This window comes from Natator depressus, chromosome 8 (assembly GCF_965152275.1).
Source record: "Natator depressus isolate rNatDep1 chromosome 8, rNatDep2.hap1, whole genome shotgun sequence".
Lineage (NCBI taxonomy): Eukaryota > Metazoa > Chordata > Testudines > Cheloniidae > Natator > Natator depressus.
In genome coordinates, this window is record NC_134241.1 from 12,160,547 (window position 1) to 12,173,670 (window position 13,124).

Here is a 13,124-nt window from a genome sequence, read left to right on the forward strand (position 1 = left end):
GTACTTCAATGTATTTGATTTGATGTTGTCCCTTTAACAAGCTGTCTTCTCCAAGTTCTCAGAACTGGTATTTTCCTCTCTAGATGACACATCAGTTACTTTAGAAAAGCGCAGACACGATACATTTCATCACCATTAGTTTAGTTTAGCTGGTACTGCTTAAAGAGCAGATTCTGCAACCTTTATCCAAACAATCACTGAAGTCAATAGGACTACTCGGGTGAGCAAAGGTTGCAGAACTGGACTCTTGGTCTATTACCCAGTGGTTTTAGTACAAGTATATCATCTTAAGTACAGTTTAAGCCACAATAACGATGAAATTTTCCAATATTTTTCATTACAACAATATTAAGAGCTAATATGAACCAGAAATAAAGATTAACATTTAAAAGATGGAACCGCAATTTTTTATATATATGCTTTAAGATTCTTTGCCTTAACACTCCAGACATGTTAACAGAAACTAGATCATGGCATCCTATGCCAGGGGTTTTCAACTTAGGGGTCCTGAATACATCTGGGGTTTGTGAGAGAGACAGCAACCGTTTCTTTATATCAGAGGGGTGGGGTCCAAAAACTTATCATAATTCAAGGTCACAATAAAGAAAAGGTTCAGAACCACTGCCACCCAAAGCTATAACTGCAGAAGACAAAACTGATCAATCTCAGATGCACTGTTAGTGGGCACGATCACATGACTTTTACTCATCTACCAAAAACAGACGTGCAAGCAATGATTGTGTACAATTTTTCTTGATATTAATATTTCTTGATATTGCTGTACATTAGTATAAGAAACCCTGAGGTTTCTTGAAGACACCATGAGGGCTTAAAAAAAAAGATTTGAACCTGGGATTTAAAAAAAATGAAACACAGGCCTCTACCACTTGAGCTAACTGAGGCCCCCTTTAGCTGAGACAGCAGACTTCTAGTCAGGAAACAGCCACGAGAGTGAGAACTGCTTAGATGCACTAGCCCAGTGGAGTACCTTAGCGCTCTTCCTTGGGACCTAGCAGTACCTACACATTTTCCTGTATAAAAGTACAAAGTGATATTTGCAACAACTCAGATGTTAAAGTTACATAATACGGTCTGAAAAAGCCCATCTTGCAAAATTTCTCAGATGTGCTCTTTGTGGCAGGGATTGCCTTACTAGGAGTCTGTGGAGCACTTGCACAATAGCCATCTTTTCTGATTGAAGCCCCTAGACATTAAAGCAATATATAAAAGTTTAATAAGAGGAACCAAAACCTCACCATGTATTCGGAGGGAGCCATGAACTCAATAGTAGCATTTTGAACTTCAGGTCTTTTATGAGGTTCTCCATATACTCTTGTCACAGGATTGTACATGAATTCTTCAGGAACTACATAAAATGAAAATTATAGTATTACAATTCACACTAAAGTACACAAATATTAACTGCGCTAGGATTTAGCACAGACATGTCTGAGTAACCATGCTGTATCTGCAGTGAGATACTGTGTAAGAGGAAATATATAGGGGGTACTAAGTAGGGCAGTACAATATTATTTCCCATTTGGAGATTGTTTCAAACTCAGTGAAGCTCTTTAGTGATCACATCTTGGTCCATAGTGGAAGACTCCCTGTATCTCACAATCCTGATCTGGGAAGGACCAGACGTATAGCAGCAGACCTCAAATGTCAAGATAAAAGTGTATTGATGGAATGTACATAGAAGTCCAATTCAAAAGTTGACATGAATGTTTAAGTGGGCTCACTGGTTTAAAACCTACCATCATTCACTCTATAACACAAGTTGCACTTCCATCTCCTTTGGTCTAGAAAGCTGACAAAAGGGTTAATATACGTCCTGCAGGAACGACATCTCACAATTGTACTGGAGGTGACCACAGGTAATTGCTGGAAAAGAGGAACTTCTGCTTTAAAACCCTAAAGCAAGATACTTATGACATATCTACAATAGTAACACTATCTTCTCTGTGCTCTGAGGTTAGCCAGCCTAGATGCAACACCCACTTAAGAAGCAGAATAGAAGAAGAAAATACCCCTAATCCACAATGTGCCCCCAAAACTTTAACTGTTAGAAAGGCTGGTTAAATTCAGGCTCTAACCTACTTAACTGTGTATGTTTCTTTTTCAAAAAAATATAAACCTCTCAATCAGCATGTCTAATTTTGTATTTTCAGTTTATTTTAAAAAGACAGAACACTGTCCCCTAACTCAGCACTGCAGAAACAGACATTACATAAATATGTATGTTAGAAATTGAAGTCAACTGCAGAAGTAACAGGCTGTGGGACCCATATGAATGGGGCCACCCGAGTCTCAGTTTTTGACTTAGTTAAGAGTTAGTGCTCAGGGAACTGGAGTATAGGAAGAAATCAATGGCTGCAGCTAGTGATTAGGTGACAAGATAAAACCACACACGCTATACGAATATTAAAATATATTGACTCGCTTCATTATAGATTGAGTGCTGTACTGCACCTCAGAGCTTCCAATATCATTTAAGATGAGGCTAGGGACTGTAATAGTGGGGGCAGATATTTAAAAAGATGACACTGGTTTTCATGGAGCAGAAGCAAGATGACTCAAGTTTTCTATGGGAGGTTTTTTTCTGGGCCAAGATTAGCTGAGACATTTGTCTCTTATAGAGTTAGTTATCGGTTATTGAACTCTAGTACAGGTATAGCTGACACTACAGTATTTAAAGCTTTGAATATTTCATCATACCGATAAGTCTTTGAAAGGATGAAGCAGGAGCCCCAAAGGAAGTTTGGCTTTATTCAATAAGGCCTGAGTTTGAGGAATGTTAGTCAGGGTACATCGGAACAACCTACATGAAAGATAAAGGGTTATTTTCAGAGGCTTTCAGAGAACAACATTATTATTTAAGTAGTACATAGAATCCTTATATTTTCTTTTCACAGTTGATAGCAGTGAATTACTATTTCCTGACAGAATACCCTCTCCAGCTTTATACCAAATTCACTACAACTTAAACGTGAACTGTTTGAATCCAAGGCATAACCATCACACGCGCCTTGCTTTTCCTAAATTGTCACCATATTTTGTACATGTTTGGTTGAGTGGAATAAGTATATTGTAACAGAATGTGTTAGGGGCCAAACAAATACAAAACCTACATACAGGTTACTTAACCCCAAGTTAGACTTCTCAGACATCAAAAAGGTATCTTTGATTATATGTAAATTGATAATATTACCAAGGTATTCTCAATTAGATGATAGTAGAAACTACGCTGCTGGCCTTCTGTTTAGCCTCCCATTTATTCCATTATTTAAAACTTCACTGGTTACCTCTGGTACAGAGAGTTCAAAATGAAAGGTTCTGCAGTCAAGATTTTTTTTTTCCCTCCTGTGCCTTATTTAAATGACTTCATTTCTACTTCTACACCTGTCCAGAATCCATTCTTTGTTTTTGACTTTTGTTTCTTGCCAGTTGTAACTCTTGGGTTCTAATACACCTATCCAAGTGCCTTGAAAGTACCAGGCCTTTGCCCACGTTCCCACAAGGTGGATCACAATCCACTCTGGAGATGCACACTGCAGACTCATTTTATCAGATGGCTTAAACACAGTTTTGTATTTATTGTGTTTATATTGCTGTAGATAGCATCATGAAAAGCACTTTAGTTACATATTCTAGCAGGAGAATGCCTAGTCATTAGCCTTAGAACTGAAGATCTTAAGTACTTCAAAGCACTGATCTTTGTCTAATGGATATGATGGAGTTAGACATGACTAACTCAAAATATGATATATATGTTGAGGTGAGTGGAGAAATAATTTCAGCTGGTTAGATAATTAACCAGATCTATATACTGGAAAAAGGATTACACTCAAGGAATCTTGTTTTATAAGAGGAGATGAGCTCATTGACGGGAGTTATCCAACTAATCTCATCAAGCCTATTTTCAGGTCTCTGACAGACCAAGGGTAAAAGGAGGGATATCATCTACCAAAAGTATTCTAAAAACAGGGTTTAGAAGATGACTTAGTAGTTTATATAAGATAATATCAATTACAATATCCTTTCATACAAACTTCTAAGCCATTACTATGTTCCCAGAGGAATTTTTCTAGCGAGAACATATGAACCTTCCTTCTCACTTGAGAGGGAGAGAGGTAACTGACTGACAGCAATAAAAGCTGCTATGGCAGGGGTGGGCAAACTTTTTGGCCCGAGGGCCACATCGAGGTTGTGAAATGGTATGGAAGGCCGGGTAGGGAAGGTTGTGCCTCCCCAAACAGCCTGGCCCCCCACCCCCTATCCGCCCGCTCCCACTTCCCAGCCCCTGACTGCCCCACTCAGAATCCCCGACCCATCCAACCCCCCCCCCCTCCGCCAGCTCCTTGTCCCCTGACCGCCCCCTCCCAGGACCTGCCCCCCTAACCGCCCCCCGGACGGCACACCCAATCCAACCCCCCCTGCTCCGTGTCCCCTGACTCTCCCCGACCCCTATCCACACTGCCTGACAGTCCCCCTGGGACCCCTGACCCATCCATCCCTCCCCTGCTCCTTGTCCCCTGACCCCCCCCCCCAGGACCCCCGTCCCTAACTGTTCCCCCAGGATCCCCCCCATCCAACCCCCCATGCTCTGTCTCCTGACCCCCCCCCCCCCGCGCCCCCCAAACCTCCACCCCATCCAACCGCCTCCTGTCCCCTGACTGCCCCCCGGGACCTCCTGCCCTCTCCCCACTTCCTTAGCATGCCATTGAGAGTGGCAGGACAGGCTTGTTGGAAAGCCTGGGAGGTGGGTGGGCGTAAGCCGCGCAGCCTCCACAGCGATGTGGCTGCAGGGGAGGGGGGATAGTGGGGGGAGGGGCCGGGGGCGAGCCTCCCCAGCTGGGAACTCACGGTCCGAGCAGGACAATCCCGTGGGCCAGATGTGGCCCGCAGGCAGTAGTTTGCCCACCCTGTGCTATGGACTTGCATTTCACTCTCCTCTGATCAACTGAACACCAGCAATTTTGCTGATGTAAATATAAACTATAAAGAGAGATTATGAGAAATGGTTTAAGACAAGAATGAATCTATATGGCTAATACCTGGAATGTGTCAAGAGCAGTGTTTGCACTCTGGTCTGTACTTTACTCTTTTTTTTAATTAAAAAATTTAAACCACTTTTCATCTTTCATTATTTTAATAAAAATGAAACTGCTTTCCAAACAATTACTGGAATGTAAGAATTTTATATGCTGATTTTTAGACCTTAAGGATTTTTTTAAAAATCTGAGGAATAGTTCTTATTTCCATTTCTTCTGATAAATTATAGCGAATGGGAAACCTTACTCTGGATTACAGTTGAGCTTCTGGATTTCTTCATGCAAGTTTGGGACAGGAGCCTGCAAAGGTGTTGTAGGAAGAATATTTCTTTCCTGAAGAAGGTTGATAGATCTTAATCCTTCTGGTTGCAGACTCAGGCCACCCATAGACCCAGTTATGTGATTAGTGCCCAAGGCAGGCTAAGTTAAAAAAAAAAAATTAAGACTTTAACTGAATTTATCTGGATGATACATCAATTTAAAAAACAAGCAGATTATTTCCCTTTCAGAATTTTCTAGTTCAAGTATTATTTGGTGTTCTGTTGCAATATATTGGGGCACTAGTTACAAAACAAACTTAATCTTGTCAACTATCAAGAAACAAGCAGCTTATATATTATAGCAAAGATATGTACCACCATGCACTTGTTCTAAGACTTCTGAGTTTATTGAATTCTTTTGGCAATCAACAGGACACTTGTGTATGCTATTATCCAGGCACACAAATAATATTTTATCTGCATACGTATGCATCTGCTGCATAAATCTGATTCCAAAGGGAGTTTGATGCCTAAATACCTTTGAGGATCCGGACCAATGGGGACAAATCTGTGTACTGCATTCTAAAATAGGTAAAGTGAGCCAAGCAGAATTTCTGCCCCAAAATATTTACAGTCTAAAAGCTCATGATGTATGTAAACTACAGGACAAACAGTGGCAGGTGATGGTCATAACTAGAACACTAAAACATGTATAGTTAGTTTTTGCGAGGAGGAAAAAGCTTTGCACACTAACTGGGAGTCTGATCATCAGGGAGATCAAGGATGACAAAGCAAAGAATGGGCAGAAAACAAAAGCTTGGCTGGAGCAAGAGGCAGAAGTGGAGTTATGTTCTTCTTTGAAAGTCTGGAGAAGAAACTTGAAATATGTAGAGCACTGGGCACCAATTTTGATAATCAATACATACAGGGATTCAGTGGGGTGGGAATTAAAAAAATTGGTCCAAGTGACTGGAAAAAGTTATTTTGGCAGTAGTACAGATGAATTTGGGGAGACAATCTTGTAAGGAGAACTGGGACACATTAGCAATAAGTTGATATTGTTTCAAAAGATGTAGAAAAAAGTTTCTCCCTGACCAGCCCTGGAAATCTAACCAACATACACAGATTTAGGCCCTGATCCTGCAAGCTGAACTGCACAGGCAGACCCTGGTGCTTATATGAACTCTAATGACGTTTACAAAGCTCTATGTGAGCGCAGGGTTCTGCCTGCATGGATCTGTTTACAGGACTGAGGCTTTAATGAGATAGAAAACCAACAGGAAAGATTTACCTGAGGAAATGGTTGTGGTCCAGCTGGGTATTGCAGGGGTGAGGACTGCATTCCTGGTGCTCCAGGTGAAGATGCATTCTGGTAGCCGGGTGGTAAGGTGGGATAAGAATACCCAACATTTCTACCCATTTTAAGATTCTGGGGAGCAGGAGACTGATACGTGGTTGCTAGAGTGGACAAAGAGGATTTACATATCCAAATGAGTTATCCAAGAAATGCAGTTAGGTTGATAAACAAAAAAGCAGCGCTTCCATTGATATCATGCTATTATGTTCACATTCTGGCCAGGCACTTACTGAAAGGTTTTGGCCGGATTCTTGTTTAAAAAACACTTACACAGATAAGCATAATAAAGTGTTATAACAAAGCTTCAAATACTACAATTTCCTTGAGATAAACTTACACTGAGCAAAGTATACATTTGTTAGAGTAACGCCCCACCACCTCCCACCTGAAAAGGCTTTAAAAATTAAGTTCCTCAAAATTAAAAGTGTTTAATAAGAATGTCCTACCCATGAAGCCTCCTCCTTCTATTGCATCATAACTATTTTGGACCAAAGACCCATCACTGGCAGCGGCTGTTGCATCACCTGCTAAGAACAACTCATTAAGAAATGAAGGCTTAAATTCAGAAATTGAGCTGCTTTTCCTCATCGGAAGTTTAATATCAGCAATTGATTTAATAGGATAGTGACAAGCTGGAGAACATTTCAGTGTAAAAATCCTAATGCTCGATTCTAAAACATGAAGCAAAAAAGGATCACCTAATGGAAAGAGACTCTGGGCAGCAGTCCCCGGCTGGCCGGAGCAACCATGGTCTGCGGCAGCGGTCCCCAGTTGGCCAGAGCAACTGCTGTCTGTGGCCCTGGTCCCCGGCTGGAGCAACCATGAGCCCCGGGTGTCGCCCCCACCAGCATCCCCCCTCCATGCTCCTCCAGCACCCTCCCCCAAGATTTAATCACTGGTATTTTTAGTATAAGTCATGGACAGGTCACGGGCCATTATTTTTTGTTTATTGCCTGTAACCTGTCCATGACTTTTACTAACAATACCTGTGACTAAATCGTAGCCTTAGGTATAGTTACTTTTAAAAACTTTTCCACTATATTCAATACCTGTTGTAAAACATACGTGTTAATAATCCCTTTTCAATTTATAAAAAAAAAAGTGTTCCTACATTGTAGATGAAGCTTGAGGTTAGCATGATTTTGCGCTTACTTTGCTTGTGCACCAGTGATTAAATAGAGATCTAGGAATACAGCTTACTTGTGCTCCCCCTACTGACTCTGCTTGCACAGAGCACATTAAATGTTATCAACCCTTCAAAAAAGTTATTTATCATTTGAATGAACTACTTCACCACAGATGTAATTTTTATTTAGGCTAGGTAACAGGCTTTGCAAAAAGTCCAACTTGATTTGCACGGTAGCAAGATGCCAAATTGCTCCCCTGGTTGCACATGTTGGGGAGTGATTTTCAAAAGTGCCTCAGGGATTCAGATGCTCAATTTCCTTACGTATTTTTGAAAATTCCACCCATAAATGATTACTTATGTCTGCTAAAAGAATAAGAAACCAAACACTCTTCTCTTAAGAGCACCCATCCTGCTCCAGGATTCTATCAATAGCTTTGATTCTATCAATAGCAGCTTCTGGAAGTCACACACCCAATCAAGAGTAAACTGTGGTAAAGAACCAAAGAATTGTAAAGTGGCAAAAACAGGAAGGGAATTATTAATGAAGGGCTACTGGGAACCATCAATTAATACATAAAGGGGTTATTTGGGTTAGTAAAAGGAAAAACATACCCAGCATATCCAAAAGGTGACCCAAATTAGAGAGACTTGTTACCCAGAAGTAAATAAGCCACCTCATAGTTGTTAAAAATTCTAACTTATCTAGAAAGAATGTGTTCCATGGTTTTGTTTTAAATGTGGAAAAAATACCAGTTTGCTAACCAAATGCAAGTTCCAGTAAATTTCATATGCTCAAAAATAATAAAAAAAAAAAAAGAGAGTCTTCGTTGTCCATGCAGGTTTCCTTTTAAAATGGGTCTCCATACTACAATTTCAGCCAGCTACCCTAGGACAAAGCAGTTATCAATTTTACTGCATGGGGGAAACCAAGAACAGTTTTGACTTGATATCCCACACTACTACATTTAAACAAAAAAAAAAAAAGGCAGTGCCAATTGTTGGATCATATTAAAGAAGTTCTGTATTAAAATCACAAATGAGTTTGATTCCCCATAGTTTAAATTCCAGGGTATTACTAATTAAGAGGTCTCTTGGTTTTTGGTACTGTTTCTCTCCCTCTGTGTGTGAAACTTGCAAGCTGCTAATTGTGTTAGTACATTCTAAGACAGAATCTGTTCTCAAAGCAATTCACAGAGAGAGAGAGAGACTCAAAGCTATACTCTAACAACAGAAACAGCACCCAGAGGCTCCCCGCCCTTTTGTTGTATTAACAATTGTGATTAAAATAGAGATAGAGGATGTATGTGGATGGATGCTTGGTGTGGATAATAACTGAATGATCAGGGAGGTGCCAGCCTAAGAATCCAGTGTCCATCGACTGAAAAAGGCGTCAAATGGAAATAACCAGAGGACCCCCGGAGGGCAGACTGGAATCCACCCAACAGCCTCAAGAATGGGAGAACCAAAGAACAAGATAACATCTTGGAGCCGTCAGGAATGTGCCATCTGCTGATTGATTCAGCAACAGCATGATGAAGCAATTCCCACAGACTGGCCTAGGAAGAAACTCCTATAAAAAGAGACTCTAAAAAGTGAGAACTTTGGGGTCTCATTCTGCAAAGCAACTTCCAGGAGCATCAGATGAGCATCTGACAAGGCCCTGCTCCCTCCTCATGTCCAGGCCACCTGGCCAGTGGCTTGGCATGAGCAACTCTAAGGCTGGTAACTATGATAACAACCTTGCAGAACGTGTGTGTGTGTGTGTGAATGTGAATGTGTGAGAATAAATATGAGATTGAATGGAATGTTATAGCTATAACTGTGTACTATGATAACAACCTTGCAGAACCTGTGTGTGTGTGTATATGAATGAATGTGTGAATAAAGATGAGATTGAATGGAATGTTATAGCTGTAACTAACTGCTTACTATGATTCTTTCTGTATTCACAATAAATGTGGTATTTTGCCTTTTTCCCTTTAATAAGATCCTGCCGGTTTTTATTTTATTGGTATAACACAATTACCATATGGCCCTGTCTAAGATGAACACTAACTGTGAAACACTACAAAGCGGTTTGGTACAGGGTGGATAAAAATCAATGATTTAAACTGGATTTTTTTGATAAAATACTTTTTGAGGAAAAAACCCATCTAGAGAGAGTTTTAATTAAGATACATTATACCTCAAAGATATCTCATCATGGAATAGGGATTATAAATTCTAATTTATAAAGTGACAAATCTGAGGAATTGTCACAGATTGAAGTGACACTAGAGGTGGTTTTGGAATTAATTCAGAAACTTAACAGTAACAAGTCACCGGGACCAGATGGCATTCACCCAAGAGTTCTGAAAGAACTCAAATGTGAAATTGCAGAACTATTAACTATGGTTTGTAACCTGTCCTTTAAATCAGAGTACTGTACCCAATGACTGGAAGATAGCTAATGTAACACCAATATTTAAGAAGGGCTCTAGAGGTGATCCTGGCAATTACAGACTGGTAAGTAACATCAGTACCGGGCAAATTAGTCGAAACAATAGTAAAGAATAAAATTGTCAGACACATAGAAGAACATAAATTGTTGGGCAAAAGTCAACATGGTTTCTGTAAAGGGAGATCACGTCTTACTAATCTATTAGAGTTCTTTGAGGGGGTCAACAAACATGTGGACAAGGGAGAACCAGTGGACATAGTGTACTTAGATTTCCAGAAGGTCCCTCACCAAAGGCTCTTATGTAAATTAAGTTGTCATTGGATAAGAGGGAAGATCCTTTCATGGATTGAGAACTGGTTAAAAGACAGGGAATAAAGGATAGGAATAAATGGTAAATTTTCAGAAGGGAGAGGGGTAACTAGTGGTGTTCCCCAAGGGTCAGTCCTAGGACCAATCCTATTCAACCTATTTATAAATGATCTGAAGAAAGGGGTAAACAGCGAGGTGGCAAAGTTTGCAGATGGTACTAAACTGCTCAAGATAGTTAAGACCAAAGCAGACTGAGAAGAACTTCAAAAAGATCTCACAAAACTAAGTGATTGGGCAACAAAATGGCAAATGAAATTTAATGTGGATAAATGTAAAGTAATGCACATTGGAAAAAATAACCCCAACTATACATACAATATGATGGGGGCTAATTTAGCTACAGCTAATCAGGAAAAAGATCTTGGCGTCATCGTGGATAGTTCTCTGAAGACGTCCACGCAGTGTGCGGCAGCAGTCAAAAAAGCAAATGGGATGTTAGGAATCATTAAAAAAGGGATAGAGAATAAGATGGAGAATATCTTATTGCCCTTATATAAATCCATGGTACGCCCACATCTTGAATACTGCGTACAGATGTGGTCCCCTCATCTCAAAAAAGATATACTGGCATTAGACAAGGTTCAGAAAAGGGCAACTAAAATGATTCAGGGTTTGGAACGTGTCCATATGAGGAGAGATTAAAGAGGCTAGGACTTTTCAGCTTGGAAAATAGGAGACTAAGGGGGGAAATGATAGAGGTATATAAAATCATGAGCGGTGTGGAGAAAGTGAATAAGGAAAAGTTGTTTACTTGTGCCCATAATATAAGAACTAGGGGCCACCACATGAAATTAATTGGTAGCAGATTTAAAACAAATAAAAGGAAGTTCTTCTTCACTCAGCGCACAGTCAACCTGTGGAACTCCTTGCCTGAGGAGGTTGTGAAGGCTAGGACGATAACAGAGTTATAAAGAGAACTGGATAAATTCATGGAGGTTAAGTCCATTAATGGATATTAGCCAGGATGGGTAAGGAATGGTGTCCCTAGCCTCTGTTTGTCAGAGGGTGGAGATGGATGGAAGGAGAGAGATCACTAGATCATTACCTGTTAGGTTCACTCCCTCTGGGGCACCTGGCATTAGCCACTGTCGGTAGACAGGATACTGGACTGGATGGACCTTTGGTCTGACCCAGTATGGCCATTCTTATGTTCTTAATTCTATAGTATGAGAATCTATTCATGTAATATTTAAGAAAAGTTTTGTAAGTAAATTCCAGTAGTTCATGATTAGGAACCCAATTTTATGGGATTCCAGGGGCTTCTGTATAGATTATTTAGGTTAATCTTTCTATCTACCCAATGGGACTCAGTGCTCAGTCTAGAAGATCCATCAGAGATGCTTAGTTTTGCAGTTCTCAAACTGTGGATTTGTCTCTCCAGAGATAACATGCTTAACAGCAAAAATGTTTTTAAATAAATAATAAATAAATAAATATATAAAGGTGACAAATAACAGACTCCAAACCTATTGTCCCTCTCAAATTTGAGTACAGAGAGTCAATCCCTTACCTCTCTCTAAAAGTGCAAAATTTTAAAAAGTTCAATGAATAATTGTTGGGGACAGAACAGATCTGGACAAGGAGAAGAAGTCTGGAGATAAATGTGAGAAGGGAGGAACAGGCAGTAGAAACAAAAGTGAAACTGTTTGAGCAGCATATTCCAGAAGTCTTAAGTGTAGCCTATATTGATTTGAGATCTACCATACCATTCTGTCACAAGAAGGAAAAACCTATAATGGCAGCAGACCATAAGAGAGACCCAGTTTGGGAATATTCTAATGAAGTTCCTCTACCTGTGTGTAAGTCAGTCATGAGTGCACAATGCAAACAGTGCAACAAAGAAAAACTTGAATGTTTAACTAAATTCAAAAATTCATATGCTTGTTTTGTTAAAATATTATGTTTGCTGTTGAACACAAAAATCCAGAATACACAAAGTTGTTGTTTTAGTTAAATAAAACAATTTAAATGTCTGTCTGTTGATGCTCTCCTCCAAATACAGCATGGCAAGAAAATCTCCCAAATATGAATGATTAACCTGTTGAACTGAAGATAGCTCACCTCCCAATGACTTCATAAATATCTGCTTCAATTACCTTTGGTAAATTAATTAACCAAACAATCATTCATTTTCTGATATAGCTGTAAAACTAATCTGGAAAGTTTTCAAAATAAATCACTTTAAAACTGTATAGCGTGTGCCTTCTAAAAATGAAACCTACATCTATCTCTGAGTTGTGAAGCATATATATTAAGGTTATAACCAAGAAGAACACACTTTTATGTAGAAATCCATGATTAAATCGAGCCTTCCTGACTAGTGATTTAAATCAAATCCACCCTGGTTTGGCACAAAGCAGTGATGAGTGCTTAAACACAATGGCATACTTGTGCAGCAGCCATAGGAGTAAATCTCAGGACTGCCATATTTTTTCTTTGATTGATAGTCCTGGACAGCTGGTACTGCATAGGGTATTTATTAAAAGCAGGTGTCACTCTCCAACTACCTTAACAT

The 13,124-nt window shown here is 39.8% G+C and overlaps 1 protein-coding gene across 4 annotated transcripts in view; it reads right to left on the minus strand.

Annotated features, from left to right (window-relative positions):
- The window catches only part of SEC24A (SEC24 homolog A, COPII coat complex component), a 52,555-nt gene that overhangs the window by 26,069 nt on the left and 13,362 nt on the right, over positions 1 to 13,124 (minus strand). For 3 of the 4 annotated variants that reach the window (XM_074960438.1, XM_074960441.1, XM_074960440.1), the window contains 6 exons: positions 7,118 to 7,198; positions 6,606 to 6,772; positions 5,302 to 5,474; positions 2,719 to 2,821; positions 1,758 to 1,884; positions 1,257 to 1,366 (listed from right to left, as the gene is read on the minus strand). In XM_074960438.1, coding sequence (XP_074816539.1) covers positions 1,257 to 1,366; positions 1,758 to 1,884; positions 2,719 to 2,821; positions 5,302 to 5,474; positions 6,606 to 6,772; positions 7,118 to 7,198 — 761 coding nt within the window. The remainder of the gene's footprint in view (positions 1 to 1,256; positions 1,367 to 1,757; positions 1,885 to 2,718; positions 2,822 to 5,301; positions 5,475 to 6,605; positions 6,773 to 7,117; positions 7,199 to 13,124) is intronic. The other variant, XM_074960439.1, reaches the window with a different exon arrangement.